The sequence below is a fragment of the Podarcis cretensis genome, assembly GCF_951804945.1.
Source record: "Podarcis cretensis genome assembly, chromosome: 2".
NCBI classification, from domain to species: Eukaryota; Metazoa; Chordata; class Lepidosauria; order Squamata; family Lacertidae; genus Podarcis; species Podarcis cretensis.
The window spans coordinates 35,039,017-35,060,287 of NC_137171.1; the positions used below are offsets into that span (position 1 = coordinate 35,039,017).

Genomic DNA, 21,271 nt, shown 5'->3' on the forward strand with positions numbered 1-21,271 from the left:
CAGTTTAATTAGATGTTGCAGGGCTCAACGACTGGCTGAATCGGGTAGCTCTAATTTACTGAGTCTGGCTTGTGTGGAGGCACACCAAGTGCAGTTGAGCTACAAATCTCTGCAGCAAACAGACCAGCAGAAAAAAATAATAATCATCATCACTCATTTACCACAAGTTAGTGCTGGAGCAAAGCAGATTTATAGCTCTCCATGCCGCTGTGAGTTAAGATCAGCCAAACAAAGATTGCTCAACCAGAAGCAGGAGGCAGTTGCATTAATCCTCCAAGCCACTGATGAAATGAGCTTGCCAGTGGCCGGGAGAATCTCCTTGTCTGAAATCCTGGAGAGCCACTGCCAATCAGTGTAGGCAATATTGAGATTAATGGACCACTGGTCTGATTAAAGATATAATCCTGTCTCTCTGTGTATTTTAGTGGGAGGGCTGTAGCCCATCTGCTTTGCAATCCCTGGCACCTCCCAGTGGACTGGGAGAGACTGCCACCTGAGACCTTGGACAGCTGCTGCCAGTCTGTGTGGATAGACCAATGATCTGACTCCGTATATGGCAACTTCTCACATTCAAAACCCCTGTTTGCCAGGACACAGGCTTCCTTCCCATTCACCCACAGCAGGGAAGGATCTGCTTCCTCTTGGTAGCATTTCACATAGCCTTATGTCAAGGAGCTGTCAGGCCAGCACAGGTCATCCATAGGGCTGGAAAGAACTTGAGAGACGAAATGCAATTAGCTTTTATTCACAGAAAGTGACAATACAGCAGAGTTCCTGTGGCTTGCCTCCTATAGCTGGAGATGTTACTGAAACTGACCACTGGCCTCCTAAGCATTTGGAGACCGCGGTGAGGGGGTGGGCTCTTCCTCTGGGCCTGTCTGACCCATTGCTCAGCAACGTGCAGGACTCTCCATGAGCGTGGCGTGAGGCAGGGAGGAAAGCCAGCAGGACTGGGACTCTCCTGCTGGGTAGGAAGGGCAACCTCTGACTCCTTTATATCTAAGTCTGGGATCTAAGTCATCTTTTTCTGTGTCCTCACTGAGGGGCTCTTCAGCGGGCGGCACCCACCACTCTTCCTCATCCAGCCAGTCCCTGACCTTGCAGGAAACATATATGAGTACCAAAACTATAGGTTGCCTTGCAAAATAATAATAATTCATTTTTTGTTCAAATAATAAAACAGAAAATCGAGAGAAAGAGATGTTGGGTGTGTTATGTATTGAAGTTCTCACCCTGGCCACCAGGAGTATTGTGTATGTAGTTTTCACTCAGGTCCATGTCAGTTATTTTAGGCGGGAAACCCTGGGTTGTTGTTGCTACATTGTTGACAGCCGGCTGCCTATAAAAGCAGGCCGGCTGAGCTGTTTGCTGTTCAGTTCTGTTCCAGCTTACAAATAAAGAGTTGCTTTGGAGAAATTGCTGTGTCGTCTGCTATGTCTACCCACTATTCAACAGGGTGGATATTTTGTTTTGGCTCAAGACACACTCCTCTTTCCTAAGTCATTTTGGAGTGCCACCTTTCTGTCCTCCAGTTGCTCTGCTTCAGAGCATTCTTGGTAAAAATATTAAATAGCAAAGTTCTCAATACATTAGAGAGCTGGTGTAAGCGAGAGAGAAGGCAGCCATTGCATACTGTGAAGAAAACAGCGGCACATTGTGTTTAATGCATGCAGAACTACCATGCCATTTTCCTGGCACTTAGGGTAAGTTAAAATTAAGAAACAAAGGTTTTCAGCATTTAATGTAAGATCACATGCCTCATTCATGCACATTTTAATCTGGGCCTGCATGACCCAGTTATTCTTCCTGTGTTTTCCCTGTGATCCTTGATAAGCCAGTTTAACAGTGCAGTCCTATACATGCCTACTTAAAAGGACACCCCAGTGAACTCAACAGGGCTTTCTCCCAGGTAAGAGAGTATAGGATTGCGGCCTGAATCTGCCCAGTTGGCACTATTAGGTTACCGGTAATTCATCTTACAGACATTCCAAGTGTCCCTATTTTCCAGGGATGGTTTCAGATTTACAGAAACCGTCCCGGTTTCTGATTTGATCTGTTAGGACATCCCTATTTTCTCTGAGAAATGTTGGAGGGTATGATCTTATGCCAGGTGGGAACTGTTAAATGTTAATGCAGGGGCCACGCTGAGCGAAATGCGTCCTTTCCTAGTAAGCAAGTTAATTAAAATCGGTTTTAAAAGGTGAATTGCATGAGGTGTGTTAAACAAGAAGACTGGCAGTCACACAGACCATCAGCAAGAAAGCAGCAGACTACCCTCTCCCAAATTAGATTCTCTCAGCAGTTTTGGAGCTATTAAAGGCTGGTTCACTAAACCATTTTTGCAATGCACCACATGTAGAGATGCCATTTAGAGCATTTCGTATATTCTCATTCCAATTGTGTAGGCCAATTTCCCTACAAAACTATGCTGTGACAACCTTTTTGAATACTTTATATCCTATGGGCTGACCATTGCAGACATTTCAGTGGCCACAGTGGACCCTCCCTAGGGGTGTGGCAATGTTTCTGCATTACATTTCACAGCTGCATTATTATACCAAAGCAGCCACCAGTTCTCATTGTTTTTAAACAATGTTTAGGGAAGTTTTTTTAATGTATTTTTAATCTTTGTTGGAAGCCACCCAGAGTGGCTGGGGAGACCCAGCCAGATGGGCAGGGTAAAAATAAATTATTATTATTATTATTATTATTATTATTATTATTATATGAAAGACTCTTACTGCAGACAGACAGCCCATGTGAAATGTGCCTTGGTCATCAAGGAGGAAAAGGGGCAGCCAATTAACTAGATCAGTGGTTTTCAGCCAGTGAGCTGTAGCACCCTGGCATGCCTTGAAGGATGGCCAGGGGTGCTGTGGGCAACACTGGCCTCTGTCCCTCTCTCCTTCCCTCCCTCCTCTGAAGCTCCCTTGATCCAGTGGCTTCTGTGCTAGCTACAGAGGCCACATTCACATGACATTAGTCACAATCCGTATTTATTGTGTAGCTTCTTGTCAAATATTTCCTTTTGATGTGTTTTCCCCTCCCAAACAAGCTTCAATCCGACTAGAAAACTTAAGCCTCATTTGCTTCGTCCTTAAGACTGGTGGTACACCTATGCACACCAACCACATTTCTTAACACATTTCTTCTTCATCCAGAAGAAAGTTGTGTTCTCTATACAGGCCACAGTCACACCATATATTTTAAGCACTATGGTGCCACTTTGAGCAGTTCCTTTTGGACTAAGACATCGCATCTTTGTTTGTGCATGTGTAATTTGAAGTAAGAGCATTTCCTCTGTTATTAACAAATGGAGGCTCTCTACTTTTGACAGGCTGTTTTTAAGAGCAGTATTTGAAACCCAACCTACTTTTCTTTGGTATGTTTACATGTACTTCTAAGATGCTTTAGAGCAATACAGATTTCTTATCCAAGTTCTGTGAGCAGGGGTGTCAGTCCGGGTTGCCCTGAGGCAATACAGTGGTACCTCTGGTTAACAACATAATTCATTCTGGAGCTCCGTTCTTAACCTGAAACTGTTCTTAACCTGAGGTACCACTTTAGCGTGCCACCGCCGCGCGATTTCTGTTCTCATCCTGAAGCAAAGTTCTTAACCCGAGGTACTATTTCTGGGTTAGCGGAGTCTGTAACCTGAAGCGTCTGTAACCCGAGGTACCACTGTACCTGGGCTAAGCCTCATACTTCACAAAAGTGTGTTAATAGCCTGGTGATGCGTTTCCATGGGAACTGATTGTTAGATCATTTTCTTTATATTTTCTGAATGGTACTTGAAAAGGGGCTAATGGCAGATCTTCACTCCCCTCTCCCCTCAGTTAAGGATGTTTTAATCTAGGTGTCCCTGTGTTAAAACAGATACAACAGCCCAAGAGAAGCTAAGGAAGAGATGGGAAGAGCAGAGTTTTGGCTCTGTAAGCATCTTAGGGTTCTGGTTGTCTTCCTGGAGATCTGATGCAGGAGCAATTAATACTGGCTGGCTGTTAGAACATTCACGCTGTTCCTCCACCCACGTTCAGTGTATATGTTTGCAAAATAAACTCTGATATTACAGAACACCAATGAACCGTGAGTTGCCTCCTTCCAAAGAGAACTAAACCTGGGCAAGCTCGACACAAGAATTACCCACACTGGAAGAATGGCAGACGAAAGTGATCGACTTTATGGGACTGGCAGAAATGACTGGCAGAATCCGTGACCAAGAGAAAGAGACGGTGGAGGAAGACTGGAAGAAGTATAAAGTATATCTTAAGGACTGTTACAAAATTGAGGAGTGCTAAAATGTCAAGGGGAAGGAAGACGCAGAATTACAGCTGAAACTGTTTGATGATTTAAGGTGAAATTGAGAAAGATAATAAGTTTAAATTTAATTGGCAAAAAGGGTTGCTGAAAAACTGTAAAATAAGGATGCAAAAAGGGTGAGGTATGGGGAAGTCCGAGAAAGGAGGTTTATGAAAATGAGGTTAAGAAATTATATTTGTATGTTTGTTTGTATTTGTTGATGTTTGTATGTTGTTGTTGACTTGTCTTAAAATTGGAAAACTAATAAAAATTAAAAAAAAAAAAAAACCTGGGCAAGCTCTGTATTTCTGGAACTCCTCACTGCCTGGAGAACTGGGGTGAGAGTAACTGTATCTGCAAGCAATGGAAAGCCGCCAACATGATGTGTGTTGGCAGATTTCGACCCCCATCATCTCCTCCCAACAATGGGGATACCTGGGCAAAGAGTGTATATCACACAGAGATCTGATTTGGCCCGTGAAAGTTGTTCTTTCCCACCCACAGCAACCCCTTGTAATATGTAGAACCCCCACACACAGCTCAGTGCTTGATAATGGCAGGCATTTTGCTAGTTATGCGGGTGGTGCTGTGGGTTAAACCATAGAGCCTAGGACTTGCCAATCAGAAGGTCACCGGTTCGAATCCCCGCAACAAGGTGAGCTCCCGTTGCTCAGTCCCTGCTTCTGCCAACCTAGCAGTTCAAAAGCACGTCAAAGTGTAAGTAGATAAATAGGTACCGCTCTGGCGGGAAGGTAAACAGCGTTTCCATGTGCTGTTCTGGTTCGCCAGATGCGGCTTAGTCATGCTGGCCACATGACCTGGAAGCTGTCTGCAGACAAACGCCGGCTCCCTCGGCCAATAAAGCGAGATGAGCGCCGCAACCCCAGAGTCGGTCACGACTGGACCTAATGGTCAGGGGTCCCCTTTGCCTTTTTTAATATTGGTAAAATAAAAGCTTTGGGGTCTGCAAATCCTTTGCACCAGCAGTTTTCTGACTAGCACACATAATATCAAGATTTCCCTCTGCGTCTTCCTCTTCCTGAAAATATGTTTTGTGCACCAACAGTACCGTGCTTTACAAGAGGTGTGGCAGCACCTGCATCCATCTCCACTGTCACTCCTGCGTCTTAATTTCCTGCAGATGAAAAGCAAGCAAATATAATGCTCTCTCTTGCTCTCTCTCTCTCTCTCTCTCTCTCTCCAGGGTCTAAAACTGGCCGCTCACTTTGTTTCCATCTCTGCAGTTCAGACTTTACAGAGAGATATTTTATTAAAGACAAAAGACCGTTCATTCCCCAAGGAAGAGACAATATTGGGGCAGTGTCTCAATGAAGCAGGATTCTCCCTCTCGCAGATGTGATCAGAATTCAAAACCAAGCTGCCCTGGTTGTTGAACATGAGGAATTCTTAAACATTTGTGCTTTGTCATAATTAGCAGCTTGGGAGTCTGCCTAGCCTTGCCTGTGATAGACAGGTAATGAAAGAGAAAATACTGCTCCTAAGACCCATCCAGCTTACCTCGGTTTCTATTTAAGAAGTCCAACATGGCAAAAATATGAGCACAAGAACTTGCTGGGTCTAAACAAAGCTCACAAGATGAGAAGGGAGTCAACAGATGTTCCTTCTTACCAGCTCCAATTCTCTTAAGTACCGTATTTTTTTGCTAAAAAGTAAGGGGAAAGGGACGCGGGTGGCGCTGTGGGTAAAAGCCTCAGCGCCTAGGGCTTGCCGATCGAAAGGTCGGCGGTTCGAATCCCCGCGGCGGGGTGCGCTCCCGCTGCTCAGTCCCAGCGCCTGCCAACCTAGCAGTTCGAAAGCACCCCCGGGTGCAAGTAGATAAATAGGGACCGCTTACCAGCGGGAAGGTAAACGGCGTTTCCGTGTGCGGCTCTGGCTCGCCAGAGCAGCAATGTCACGCTGGCCACGTGACCCGGAAGTGTCTCCGGACAGCGCTGGCCCCTGGCCTCTTAAGTGAGATGGGCGCACAACCCCAGAGTCTGTCAAGACTGGCCCGTACGGGCAGGGGTACCTTTACCTTTACCTTTTAAGGGGAAATGTGTGTGCATCTTATGGAGCAAATGCAGGCTGCGCAGCTATCCCAGAAGCCAGAACAGCAAGAGGGATTGCTGCTTTCACTGAGCAGTGATCCCTCTTACTGTTCTGGCTTCTGAGATTCAGAATATTTTCTTTCTTGTTTTCCTCCTCCAAAAACTAGGTGTGTCTTGTGGTCTGATGCGTCTTATAGAGTGAAAAATACGGTATCTTGTTTCTGAACACAAAGGATCCTTTTGGGCAGTCTTCCCCACCTTGATACCCTTTAGATGTTTTGAGCTGCAACTCCCATCAACCTGGGCATCACACAATCATGATGACTTGGACTGATGGGTGTTGTGGTCCATAACAGCTGGCAGTCACAAGTTTGGGCAAAGGCTGTGCATTGAGCTATCATGACTAAGCCATTGACAGACCTGTCATCCAATTCCTTTATGCTAAGGTCTTATAAATGGATGGTGGGTGACAAATTGAAATTGCAGAGTTTCGAGAAACTAAAGGATAAAGTGCGAGATTGGCTTCATTATTTTCAAATAAGGGAGGCCTACAATTTAGATAAAAAAATTGGCTTCCAGGTGGAAAAATCAAAATTAGAAACAGAACTGTTAGAACCCAAAGCTAAGATACTATCAAGAATGTATAACTTGCTGTTGAAATGGAATACTGAGGATGAAACGGTAAAATCTGCTATGATAAAATGGGCACAAGATATCGGACATGACATTATGTTTGCTGACTGGGAACAGTTGTGGACCACAGGTATGAAATTTACGGCATGTAATGCCTTAAGAGAGAATATTATGAAAATGATATACAGGTGGTACATGACTCCAGTCCAGCTTGCAAAAATCTATCATTTGCCTGATAATAAATGTTGGAAATGTAAAGAGACTGAAGGTACATTCTTTCATCTTTGGTGGACGTGGCCAAGGATTAAGGCTTTCTGGGAGATGATCTATAATGAAATGAAAAAGGTATTTAAATATACTTTCCTGAAGAAACCAGAGGCCTTTCTCCTGGGCATGGTCGGCCAATTGGTGCCAAAGAAGGATAGAACTTTTTTTATGTACGCTACAGCAGCAAGAATACTTATTGCAAAGCATTGGAAGACACAAGACCTACCCACCTTGGAAGAATGGCAGATGCAAGTAATGGACTACATGGAATTGGCAGAAATGACTGGCAGAATCCGAGACCAGGGAGAAGAGTCGGTGGAAGAAGATTGGAAGAAATTTAAAATCTATTTACAGAAACACTGTAAAATTATTGAATGTTAATGACGTTGGAATGAAACGAAGTGGTTCTAGCAATAAGGCAAACTAAGATTATACAAGAATGGATTGATATTAGATGAAAATATGAAATTATAATATGTGAGGATAAACATTTAAGGGTAAATTAAGAGGGTATGGATTTGCTGAACAAATTTTTAAATGGAATACAAAAAAGGGAGGTGTGAGGAAGCTTTATGCCAGGTGGCAAATGGGTGGGCCTTCCTCCCTCCTCACCTGTCTGGTAGATAGAAAGCCAGGAGTATACTTGTAGAAGAGCTGGGCTGCAAGGTTGAGACAGATCCATTCTTGTTTTGGGCTGGAATCTAAGCCTGTGATGAAGGGAGAAGCAAGATCTGTAGGGGTGCTAATGCTATGAGCCCCTCCATCTTAGGCGCAGACTAAGATGTGTAATTAAACCATATATCCTAAAGACACCACAGTCTCTGCAGTCCCTCATTGCAAGGAAACTGAACCCTGGGTGATTTGGGTGGCGTGTAACAGTGTATTGCTTTCATGAAATTCAGGCTGCACATGCACCATACATTTCAAGCAAATTCTTCCTGCTCCCCCACCCCAAAAAATTATAATCATGGAAACTGTATTTTACCCCTCACAGAGCTACAATTCCCAGGACCCTTAACAGTTCCCAGGTTTCTTGACAAAGGGGAATGTGTTTTTAAATGTATGAGGTGTATATAGGCTCAATCTATGTACGTTTGGCACGCTGGACCAGAAGCAAATGAACCCAAGAACACAATAAGCAGCATTCTGCTCCTGCATTGTGTTTCCCGTTTCAAACAATTCTGGCTACTTTGCAACCACCTCACATTTCTCTTATTTGAGCTGGCTGCTAGCAATCATAAGGCAAAATCGCAGCTCAGACAAGTATCCACTGTGGGCTAGGCAGAAATACCATGTTTGAGACAAGGCAGATTAGAAGTCAGGCACCCTGACTTCTAGCAAGTTTTCACAAAGGAAGGGCACCATTCACTGCAGGCGATGCGGCAATCAGACAAAATAACCTTTTTTAAAAAAGGGGGAAATTCACAGTGGAAATTGGGTTTTTTGCGTGTGCCCGCTTCTGTTTTGCAAAATGTTTACAAAGCTCACACTGACTAGGAATGGATTCCACTACCACCCCAAAGAGCTAGACTTAAAGCTAATATTCTTCTTGGGAAGATTTATTTATATGATGAAATAGCTATTGCAGACTTGAACATTATCCTTGGGAATCGTATTATCTTGATGGCATGCCAAACTTTTTCCTACATTCAACATCTCTGGGTGGCCTCAGGTTCTAGTACTGTATTATGAAAGAAGGAGGGAAAATGTCTGCCTATCTGCTTTCTCCAACTGATGTTTATATCCTTCTATCATGTCCCCACTCCCTTGCTCTTTTTCTAACTTAAAAAGGCCAAAATTTTATAGCTTTCCTTGGGGAGGTATTGATCCAGCCCCCAACCCCTTTTCAACTGTTTATCTGATAGTGGATACCGTATTTTTCGCTTCATAGGGCACACCGGACCATAGGGCGCGCCTAGTTTTTAGGGGAGGAAATAAAGAAAAAAATTATTCCCCCCCCCAGCCCCCAGAACACGTCCAGGAGTGGCGGCAAGATTGCGTGCAACCTCGCCGCCGCTCCCAGAGCTTGCAGGGCTGGGGACGGGGGAAACCCGAGCTTCCCCCGACCCAGCCCCCAGAACAGGCTGCTATCCGTAAGCCTTCGGAGCCCGGCAGGAACTCCCACCACGCTCAGAAGGCTTGCGGATAGCTGCCTGAAGCCTGTGCACCGACCCCTCTCGCTCTCCAGGCTTCAGCGAAAGCCTGCATTTGCTGCATAGGACGCACACACAATTCCCCTTCATTTTTGGAGGGGAAAAAGTGTGTCCTATAGAGCGAAAAATACGGTATATATCATTATACACTGTTCATATATAATTTGTTACAGAGAATTACTAGATCCAGGCCCTTGATCATTTTGGTTTCCATTTTCTGAACCATTTCTAATTCAACAATATCCTTTCTAAGGGGAGGACGATCAGAACTATACATAGTATTCCAAGTGTGATTGTACCATGGAGTTGCTTAACAATATTAGGGTGCAGTCTTGGGCTGAAGCTACTCATAGATTGTACTGTACACCAGTCCAATGTTTTCAATAACACCACTACTTTGTTGGTGCGGTTATAATCAACGGGGCACGTACTTTCACTAGCGGTGGGTTTGTGTTTTAGTTTAGGAATTTCGTTCATCATGAAATTTGTAGTATTAGTAAAGATCAGATTGCATGGTGCCCTAAATTGATGTGGTTGTTTTTGTTTTTATTTTTTTATGAAGACAGTGCCACTATATGACCAAAATAAATGGTTGCCTCCATGTTATTGGCAGCCTATTTTGTCATTGAAACCCATTGGAAAGATGCAGAAGAACTTATATTAGACAAGTACAGTTGTACCTTGGTTTTCGAACAGCTCAGTTCCTGAAATGTTTGGCTCCCGAATGCTGCAAAACTGGAAGTGACTGTTCTGGTTTGCGAACTATTTTTGGAAGCCTAATGTCCGACGGGGCTTCCGATTGGCTACAGGAGCTTTACGACTGTAGTACCCTTCCTTATGGAACATTGTATGTGATCCCCCCTTCCCCCACATAATCACATACAATCTGAAATTCAGACAAGGGCTATCAGCACCAGATTCTTTCTATATGGTTTGGCACTCTTTTGTTTCTTATACAGTGAGTGAAACTTTATCTCAATGACCATCTGCTCAAGCTGGTTATATTTGCAGTTGCACCCAATTGTCACATACCTTGACTTAATTATTAAATTTCTATGCCACCCTTCATCGGAGGATCACAGGGTGGTTTACAATACAGTTTTAAAATGCAAAAATACCTAAAGTATTAATAAACAAAAACAATAGCCCTCCACATATTCATCCATCCATTCATTCATTCATTTGCTGCCTGGGATAGCTCAGTTAGGAGAGGATGAGACTCTTAATCTCAAGGTTGTGGGTTTGAGCCCCATGTTAGGCAAAAGATTCCTACACTGCAGGGGGTTAGACTAGATTATTATTATTATTATTATTATTATTATTATCATTTATTTGTACCCCGCCCATCTGGCTGGGTTTCCCCAGCCACTCTGGGCAGCTTCCAACAAAGATTAAAAATACATCAAAATGTCACGCATTAAAATCGTGGTCCCTTCTAACTCTATGATTCTATGGTTCTTTTCTTTCATGTCTACTGAAATTGTGGGAAAACTCTGAGTTCTGCAATTTGCATGCCAGAAACAGGGAAAGTCACTTAATCTTGTTTTACATGGTGTTCTCCCTTCTTTCCTCCCTTCTTCTCCCTTTTTCTTTTTCCATTTTGTTCTTCTCTTTTGCTGTGTTCTTGTTGTCATCTTTCATATGCTGTCACTGTTGTAAGGGTTATTTACAAACAATAATAATAGTAAGAAGAAAGACCTTGAAACTGTGTTAACAGATTTCAAGACTGTTTAATAAATACAATAACAATAAAGCTCGGAGGAGAATGAGCTCCTTATTACCCCAGCTAATAATTTATAAGGATATGCTTTGAAAATTAGCTAAGGGCGCTGAAGGAAGAATATGGCAAGGATAGATGCACACCAATACTTCTGTGCTGTTTTCTGATCCATCCTACCCAAGGCTCCCAGAAAGCTTTTAATGAACAAATACTGGAGCTGGGTCCTACAGTGATCTTTCTGGAGCGTTGACAATCTTATTGCATTTGTAGAGCTTAGAGGGTACAAAGCAAATATGCGATTCACCCTGGGATGGGTTGTCTGTTTAAAGTTCTGCAGAGTGAGAAGACAGGAAACGGCCTTATCGTTTGTCTTTCTAGGGCAGAATTGTCGATAGCACATTGTAAAAAGCTAACCTCCAGCCATTACAAGATAGGATATAGAAAGGCCATAGCCCAGTGGTAGGGCATCTGTTCTGGATGCAGAAGATCCAGGATTCAATACACCATCTTCTCCTGTTTGGCCTGGGAGAGAACCCTGCCTGAAACCCTGGGGCAGGGGTCTGCAACCTTTAAGACAAAAAGAGCCACTTGGACCCGTTTCCAAAGGAAAAAAACAAACTGGGAGCCGCAAAACTCGTCATTATAAAAATAACTTTTTTGTCACTTTTTTATTATTTCTTTGTTTGACCCCTCAGAATTACTTCTCCTCATAGAAATAAATGTTAAATTAACAAGTTACCTTTTTGTGTGTGTGTGTGTGTTCTTCACTCCCCTTCAAAACAGTGACCAGCGTACATGCCCCTTACAATGTAGCGGGCGGGTGGGAGGGAAGGTGACGTCGGGACGGTGCGTGACTAATGCACGCACCACCCCCATGCGACGTCACAGCCAGTACAGCGCCCGCCACAGTGGGGAGTGTTGGGGTGCACAGTGCGCCTCCTCCCCTCGCTAGTATCCGCCCCGGAGCCGCAGCAAAGGTGTAAAAGAGCCACATGCGGCTCCGGAGCCGCGGGTTGCAGACCCCTGCCCTGGGGGATGTGGAATAGACTCAGTGACTTGGACCTCATGTTTGTTGTTGTTTAGTCGTTTAGTTGTAGCCGACTCTTCGTGACCCCATGGACCAGAGCACGCCAGGCACTCCTGTCTTCCATTGCCTCCCGCAGTTTGGTCAAACTCATGTTTGTAGCTTTGAGAACACTGTCCAACCATCTTGTCCTCTGTCGTCCCCTTCTCCTTGTGCCCTCCATCTTTCCCAACATCAGGGTCTTTTCCAGGGAGTCTTCTCTTCTCATGAGGTGGCCAAAGTATTGGAGCCTCAGCTTCACGATCTGTCCTTCCAGCGGGCACTCAGGGCTGATTTCCTTAAGAATGGAGAGATTTGATCTTCTTGCAGTCCATGGGACTCTCAAGAGTCTCCTCCAGCACCATAATTCAAAAGCATCAATTCTTCGGCAATCAGCCTTCTTTATGGTCCAGCTCTCACTTCCATACATCACTACTGGGAAAACTATAGCTTTTACTATACGGACCTTTGTTGGCAAGGTGATGTCTCTGCTTTTTAAGATGCTGTCTAGGTTTGTCATAGGACCTCATAGCCCCTGTCATTGTATTGAACCTGCTGAACGGATCTTGAAATAGAACAAAGTTTGGGGTCACTGGTATGGTGGAGGAGTTCCAGAGGGGCAGCTGTGTTAATCCCTTGCAGGAGAAACCACCAGAGTCTTGTAGCACCTTTAAGACCAACAAATTTATAATGCCATAAGCTTTACTTTCAGGGCTTGGTCTGAAGGCACCACCATGCAGAAGTTAAAAGTGCCTGACCTCCTAGGAGCCATATGTCCATTGCATTGAGTTCCAAGATGGAGGAAAGGAAGGATGAAAATGTAAGAAAATAAAGTTAAATAAACTATATGGACTACAGTTGCATCAGTTGAAGTGTAATTCACAAAGAAAGCTTGTTGTTGCTCATCCTCTTTAAGGTGCCTCAAGACTCTTTGGCATGAGGGAGTGGTTCTCAAAGTGTTGTTGTTTTACCAGTGACGTTGTGTCCTGGTTGCTTTCATCTTCTGATCGGCCCTCTTCAGCTCCTTGAAACGCACCATCCCACTGCTGGTAACCTGCCGCCCAGCACACAAGAACGATACAACCTGGGAGAAGCCTCAACAGCCCCCCTCTTCTGGTGGGAACCAGTGGTATAGCTGAAGGCCACTCCTAGTATGTTTGCTGTGCTTTGTGCTAAGTTATAAGAAACAGTGCCACCTACAGAAAGAACAAAGCCATAGCAACTTCCTTCCCATGCCATTTGTAATCAGACCTGAACCTTCTATATGCAGTGGTACCTCGGGTTACATACGCTTCAGGTTACATACGCTTCAGGTTACAGACTCCACTAACCCAGAAATAATGCCTCGGGTTAAGAACTTTGCTTCAGGATGAGAACAGAAATTGTGCTTCAGCGGCGCGGCAGCAGCAGGAGGCCCCATTAGCTAAAGTGGTGTTTCAGGTTAAGAATGGACGTCTGGAACGAATTAACTTCTTAACCCGAGATACCACTGTACCGTCATAATAATAAATGAAAATGACCAAAAACAAAACTCATGTCATTCCAGTGCTGGTAGCTACGTTGTGAAGCAAGTTGAAGTTTCGGCACTAGCTGCAAGGGCAGCCCGTGAAGAGCACTTTACAGTAATCTAGCTCAAAGGTGTCAGAAGCATGAACACCACCATTTTGCTCCAAGATAGGTGCAACTGGGAGCAACTGAACCCTCCCCATACCTGCCACTTGCCTTCTTATAGTTTCTACCCCAAAAGCACATTTCCGGCATTGGAGATCAGCTGCTGAGGAAAGCACCTGAGACAGACAGGTAAGCAGTTGAGTGACCAGATGAAAAAGAGAAGAAAAGAGCAGGTTGTCAAAGCTACATCTATCCATTGAAATTCGCTCTTCTATGCAACTATTACAGGCACAGGAGCTCTGTCTGCATTTTCAGCAGGCCACCCTAGAGGTAAGTCACAGGTATGAAGAAGGCTTAGCAATTTCTCTAAAACTTGGATATCTGACTCTCTAAATGTGCTTTCGGACATAGATGGGTATAAACAAACAAGACTGCCTTTATGTTGTCCTTATTTTCTGCTTGCTCAGCACTGTCAAAGTACAGGAACAGGGCTAGTTAAAAAAATAAAACCCCAAGGGGTCATGCTATGATATCCATTTTCAGAAGTTCCTGCTTATGTATTGTTCAAATCATGTGAGTTCTGCTGTTCTGGCTTAGCTGCCACACAGAGAGACACGCCTTGCATGTCTTGTATGCCCCCAACATCAACATGTTGTTGACATGGATGTTCACATGTACAGCTGTAAGCATGAAGACTTCCATGGTATCGGGAGCTCTGCATGATTGGAGTTCCTGAGAATCTTTGCCAATAGACGAGGCTAGGGCTGTGTTCACCCAAACCTATAAAACACATCTCAAGCACATTCTTTCCATTCAAAGAATTCTGGGCACTGTAGACAAGCCCACAGAGTTTCAGTTCCTAGCAACCCTTAACAAACTACTGTGCCTAGAATTCTTTGAGGGGGGAAATGTGCTTTGGGTGTGTTTTAAAAGTATAGTGTGTGCACAGCCATAAACACAAACACAGTGGTGGGAGGGTGACTGGAAAGTGCAATGGTGGCACAGCAAATGTTCAAAATCAATCAGTGTGTGAGTTTGATGACTGAAGATGGCTACTATCTCAATGAAAAACACAGCGATAGGAATGTTTTCTTTGAAAATTATTGTTGTTGACCCCTTTGAAGAATCTTAAGAGTTTTGAAGACTGATGCTTTTAAGCCTATACAAACCTGGATATTTTATTCTTACTGCAACTGGCAGTGATACATTTTGCTTTTAGTGGCTATGCAAATTTTTTATTTGCATAGTATATGATCTACCATCTGCTTTCCAACGTTGTCAGATTATTGAAAGCTTATGAGGAGTGGTTAAGGGATTACTCTGGAATAATAATTACCAGTATTTCTTCTATAATATATCCTCCCCCCCTTTTTTAAGCTCATAGAGAACATTGCCCAGATGTTGGGGTTTTTTTCTTGCACATTTCTAGTCTGTCCAGTTAGGCAGAACCTTTTTAATTGTAGTCTGATGGATTTGCCAGTCTTCAGACAAATTATTCTGAAGTTATCCTACAGACTTTTAGAGCTGCTCCAGAGCTAAGACAATTTTACAAAAGCAGCTACCCCATATCACGCAGTGTGTGACATGGAATGCATGTCTAAGGCTGCACCTGGGAGTAAGCCCATTGAAATCAATGTGGCATACTTCTGAGTAGACAAGTATAGTATTGCACTGAAAAAGGTGCACTTCTGGTAACAACTCACCAATGAAGGAATGTGACATATTATATGATTCTGCAAGTTATTGGAAATTTCCATTAATGGGCTTTTCGTGTGTGTGTGTGTAAATCACCACTTCAGACATGGCATTTGTAATTTGAGAATTGGCAGCCTGCGTATAGCTGGAAGTAAATCCAGCAATGTTATGTAAGGTAACCCTGCCAGTGGGGAATTCTGGGACATTTGCCATTGACTTTTATGGAGGCATGATATACTTATGGAGCAAAGTATACTTTGCTACAAAAATGGTTCAGCTCTTCTAAATCTTTCCTCATGCTAAAGGCCTAGTTCTGAGTGGCCTTAAAGAACCTTTTGGTTATTAAACACACAAATAACACAAGCAGATGCACAACCCCCAGTTGTGGGTTGTAGAAAGAATATTGATAGCGCTGCTTTTTCGCAACTGTGGCTTCATGGGATTATTTTCAAACTTTTGTCATATAGCGGCTTGTGTGATGGATGCATTACAACAGCCACTGCCAATATATTACAACCTGAGACCCTAATTGTACTCTAACTTGCTTAGGTGTGTCTCCTTCCCATATCCCTTTGCTAAAAGTATCCAGCCTATGGTGTGTTTGTGCGGGTTGTGTATGAACAAGAACCACACTAGCCCTGACATGCCTTTGATGTTTCAGTGTCATTGCTGTCTGCATTGCCATTTTAAAAGAGCAGAAATATGTCCTCATCGGTGCTGAGAGGTGCATGATCCTTTTCACTGACAGCATACTGTCGAGATGCAGCACTTCAAAAGAGGAAAAATCTGAAAGCATCCTGCTGACGATGGCTAACAGATGTGCCTGGCTTTAATGAACATCCCTTTCACAGAATATAATGGATGTCCCATATGCCAGAACACTACAGCTCTGCAAAGCATTACCAGTTGTATACCTGGCAGGGTACTTGCACCTTTCGTGGCTTTCTGAGGGGTATCCAAAACAGCAGAGAGCCACGGGACCTGAGAGAATGACAAATGCATCCTGAATCAAGATAAGGTTTTTATCCCTGCAGAAGTCAATTAGCTCACCCGTGCCCAGTATGTGTGTGTGTGCAAATGGACAAGGTATTTATTTAAGCTTTTAGCACGGCAAGCACGCTCTGCATATCCTGCCTTTCATTTTCCTCTCACCTCACTGCTAACATTTTCTTATTTGCACACACCTGGCAATTAGGATAATGGGGGGGGGGGAGATGCAAAAGAGGACAGGGGTCTTGCATCTTTTAAGAGGGAGTTGAGAATTGTAGGATTGGAAGGGACCTCAATGGTCAGAGCCAAACTATCTGAAAGACTGTATTCTCTCATACAAACCTGCTCGGGTTTTGAGAACATTGGAGGAGGCCCTTCTCTCAGTCCCACCAACCTCACAGGCACATATGGTGGGGATGTGGTACAGAGCCTTCTCGGTGGTTGCTCCTAGACTCCAGAGCTCCCTCCCTGGCAAAATTAGTAGACTGGCTCCCTCTGTGTTGTCCTTCCGCTTTTTTCTTCCAACAGGCTTTGGGAAACCGGCTGCTTTTAATGAAAGGGTTGGTGCCGTGCTGTTTATTTTCCCTTTATTTTTTACAGCGCCCATCACATTTATTGTCACCAAAAAACAGGATACAGTGGTACCTCGGGTTAAGTACTCAATTCGTTCCGGAGGTCTGTTCTTAACCTGAAACTGTTCTTAACCTGAAGCACCACTTTACCTCCCGCTGGGGCCTCCCGCTGCCGCAGTGCTGCCGCTGCACGATTTCTGTTCTCATCCTGAAGCAAAGTTCTTAACCTGAAGCACTATATCTGGGTTAGCGGAGTCTGTAACCTGAAGCGTCTGTAACCTGAAGCGTATGTAACCCGAGGTACCACTGTACAGGACAATGATTAAAAGCATGAACAGGAAAGTCTCTGATTCAAGGCTCAGGTCAATTCTGAATTTATTGGATGGCTTTAGGCTATGCTTAGCCTGAAACTTCGGTGTGTAGCATGGGGATAATAATGCTAGCCTACCTTATAAGGCTGTTGTAAAGATTCCTCTGACAAGATCGTGGAGGGGTTTAAGGTTTACTTGAAACGGGTGGGTGGAACCAAATTCTAAGTTGTTCAGAGGCTGCAGTTATGCAGTTCACCACATGGGGCAGCGGTTAGCACTGAGACGACACCTTGCAACGTTCATCTCCAATTCACAGGTACGCTGCCTTTGAACATGGATGTTCCACTGAACACCATAGCCGAGAGCCAGTGTGTATATATGGGTGATACTGGAGTAGAACAGGAGGGAAGATATTTGGTTGGGTGGAGCTAGAGACAGAGTAGGTTGGCATGCTGGAATGGACTTTTTAGTAAGTACTCTCACCTTCCTTGGAGGTTTTTAAGCCGAGGTTGGATGACCATCTGGATGCTTTACAGTAGTTGTGATTACTGCCTTTTCCAGGGGTTGGACTAGATGACCCTCGGGGTCCCTTCCAACTCCACAATTCTATGGTTCTATTATGTGCAGAGGGACGCAGGTGGCGCTGTGGGTTAAAGCCTCAGCACCTAGGACTTGCCGATCGAAAGGTCGGCGGTTCGAATCCCTGCGACGGGGTGCGCTCCCGCTGCTCGGTCCCAGCGCCTGCCAACCTAGCAGTTCGAAAGCACCTCCGGGTGCAAATAGATAAATAGGGACCGCTTACCAGCGGGAAGGTAAACGGCGTTTCCATGTGCGGCTCTGGCTCGCCAGATGCAGCTTTGTCACGCTGGCCACGTGACCCGGAAGTGTCTCCGGACAGCGCTGGCCCCTGGCCTCTTGAGTGAGATGGGCGCACAACCCCAGAGTCTGTCAAGACTGGCCCGTACGGGCAGGGGTACCTTTACCTTTATTATGTGCAGGGCCGGATTTAGGTTTGATGAGGCCCTAAGCTACTGAAGGTAATGGGGCCCTTTATAGGTCTAGCTGTCCTTTGTCAACAACAAATTGTCACTGTTTTATGTGTTGAATATATGCTATATGGTAATTTATGGACCTAATAGGTCCATACACAACACAAAACACTGTTGCTATATGTAGGTTTTATTTTATCAGTTTTTATCCCCCTTTCTTTTTTCTTTTTTCCTTTCTCCTCCTGTGATGAGGCTGCATTTTAATGTTTTAATGTTGTATTTTAATCTTGTTTTTAAGTTGTATTTATTCAACTTGTTTTTATTATTGGTTGTTAGGTGCCCTGAGCCCGGGGAGGGCGGGGTATAAATAAAATTTATTATTATTATTATTATTATTATTATTATTATTATTATTATATTTTGAAAAAAGCAACGTTCCTGCACAGCATCCCGATCCAGATCTGGACCCTTGACGGTTTCCTGTTGAAAATGCACCTGCCCCCTCCCCACCCAAAAGATGTTGCGTGTGCGTATATGCGCGCGCCCGCAGTCTGGTGTGAGCGTCGTTGCTTCGCTTTCCACGCCGGTTTGGAGAGCCGGAGGAGAAGCGTCGTTGCTTCGCTAGAAACCTTTCCGGCGCTAGGACCCAGGGAAGGAGAGCAGGGAAGAGTCGGAGGGCCCAAGTGGGCGGAGCGAGTGGAATCCATGGATGCTGAGCTACGTCTTGCTGAGGGTCGCCGTTTGCTCAGGTAACCCGGGCCAGGTGCGTGGCGGGGGATGCGAGCGAGCTTAAAGGGGTCGCCCAGCGCCCGGTCGGGGCTCCCTCTTCCCCCGGGGTGAACGGCCACGTGGGCGCGGCAGCCTGCGGCTCGGGCGGAGGCGGAAGTGCGAGGCTGCAGCCAGGAGAACGCGGGTAGTGGAGAGTTATAAGCCGATGATATGAAAACAGCAACACGTGAATGCACGCAACTTTAGCTGCGGGAGCAAGGGGCTCCGCCCTGTCCTCCTCTTGGTCCGTCCGTCCTGGATCCCGTATTCTGGGCGCTCCCTTTTTAAGAAGGAGCTCCGCTGCAGAAAGTAAACGAGGCGTATCGTGGTGGCAGGAAGCGAATTCCTAAGCCTTTACTGGTACATCCGCCTGAAAGTTATTAAATCATTCAGATGTGGGAAGTGCTCATATTTTACGTTGGCTTCAGCCTTTTGGAATTGCATAGGGAAACACCTTTCCGGTTTCCCAGGGTTTAATTTTTTTTAGTCGTGACTCTCTTCTTTTTTAGTGATTTTGTGCAGTGCTGAGTGGACTGGCTCTACTAATTTTGTATGGCTGACATCTTAGAAGGTTATTCCAGAAAATGGGAGATCTCCTGACAAAAATATGTAACTTGTCCCCTAGGTCTGAGGTTTGTAATGACAATTCTTTAAAAGGGGGCCTGAGAAATTGCAGACTGGTTAGCATAACTTCAGGTAAACTGTTAGAAAGCACTTTTGCAGTTAGCAAGCATATAGAAGTCACAAGTCTCGCTGAAGCAGTGTGGCTCCTGCAAAGAAAAGTCGTGCCTCATTAATCGTATGGAGTAAGTTGAGAGTGTAGGCGAGTGGATAGAGGTGATCCAACCTGGAGCCCTCCAGATATTATCAACCTGGAGCCCTCCAGATATTTTGGACTGCTGGATGGGAGTTGTAGTCCAAAACATCTGGAGGGCTCCAGATTGCCATTATATTATTCTCTGTGGTTTTCCCATAACTGGCCACTGTGGGGAAACAGGATGCTAGACCAGAGGAGCCGTGTCCTGAGGCTGCAAGGCCCGTTTGTGTTAGCACTGGGTTTTTGAGTGGTTGCCCTTCTTTGATTTTGCTTACAGCCCAGCAGAGCTGCTGTCTGCTCGCACACGTGATCACAAGGTCCCTCAGCGCTCACATGGCCAGAAGGATTTCCTCCCCGATGGATCACAAGAGCAAGAGGAGAGGCTGCGGCAGTGCCGGGAAGAACACTGGCAGCTTTTGGAGGAAGAGCGTGTGGAGCGGTTGTACGTAGTGTAATACCGCAATAATATAGAATAATAACAAGCAACAATTAAAACTGTCATTTTAAAAAAAGCTTTCAGACATCAAGGAGAGATTAAACCACATTGTGCATGCATGTGTGTAAGCCTAAAAACCACAAGAGAATGAGCAACACAAACCCGTCTAGGGAGGTTGTTTCAGAGCCAGGGTTACTGCAGCGGAAAATGTTCTGTCCCATGTCCCAGGCAATGATAAGTTTGAAGGACATGGAACAAGCATTGGATGATGAGCTTTGTATGGGTGTGCAGGTCGAAGGAGGCAGAGACAGTCTGACAGATTGACTGTCAAACTGTTTAAACTGCTGGCCTGACTTCAGGGTAAAGAAGCTTCAAACATCATTTGCTAGGCCACTATAGGGAAAGTATAGTTCTGCCTCTGTGACTGATGAGCACTGTCAGCCCTATTCTGGGGAAGCATGTATACAGTGAAATAACTGAATGTGTTAAAAATGTAGATTCACAGTGCCTGCTTTCTGTGCAAGGCAATTTGAAGCTGGATACAGAAGAAGCAGTTTTTACATAAGGATTTTACATGACAAGAGTTGCCCCCTGATCTTTTTTCAAAAGGTTGTACTTCCAGCTAAGACTAAAATGTTTTTTTAACCCCTTTTCAGTTAAGGTAACAGGATATAATTTTATTTAAACTTCTTTTGTAGGGGAAGTCTGGTGGCAGCTGAGTGGAAGCCCCAGGAAGGTATTGTCGAGCTGAATACCCCTGCTGTAAGTCGCACTGTTCATCTTTATGCTATTCTTTCTCTTTCTTTTTTAATTACGTAGTGTCCCTGCAGAGCCCGGCTTCAAATAAAAAAAAAACCCACCACACAGAGTAGAGTTTGGATTGGGGTCTAGGCTTTGCC

At 44.7% G+C, this 21,271-nt stretch overlaps 1 protein-coding gene and 1 long non-coding RNA gene across 4 annotated transcripts in view; one reads left to right on the forward strand and one right to left on the reverse strand.

The window, feature by feature from the left end:
• Positions 1 to 729: 729 nt before the first annotated feature.
• On the reverse strand, positions 730 to 2,767 carry LOC307209662. Its single transcript, XR_013835706.1, has 2 exons — positions 2,736 to 2,767; positions 730 to 1,092 (listed from the first exon to the last, which is right to left on the reverse strand). It is a non-coding gene; the product is annotated as an uncharacterized lncRNA (long non-coding RNA).
• A 16,259-nt stretch (positions 2,768 to 19,026) lies between these two features.
• The window catches only part of TSEN54 (tRNA splicing endonuclease subunit 54), an 18,896-nt gene continuing 16,651 nt past the window's right edge, over positions 19,027 to 21,271 (forward strand). For all 3 annotated transcript variants that reach the window (XM_079966099.1, XM_079966100.1, XM_079966101.1), the window contains exons 1-3: positions 19,027 to 19,100; positions 20,214 to 20,378; positions 21,071 to 21,134. In XM_079966099.1, the coding sequence (XP_079822225.1) occupies positions 19,057 to 19,100; positions 20,214 to 20,378; positions 21,071 to 21,134 (273 nt within the window). In that variant the 5' untranslated portion in view covers positions 19,027 to 19,056. The remainder of the gene's footprint in view (positions 19,101 to 20,213; positions 20,379 to 21,070; positions 21,135 to 21,271) is intronic.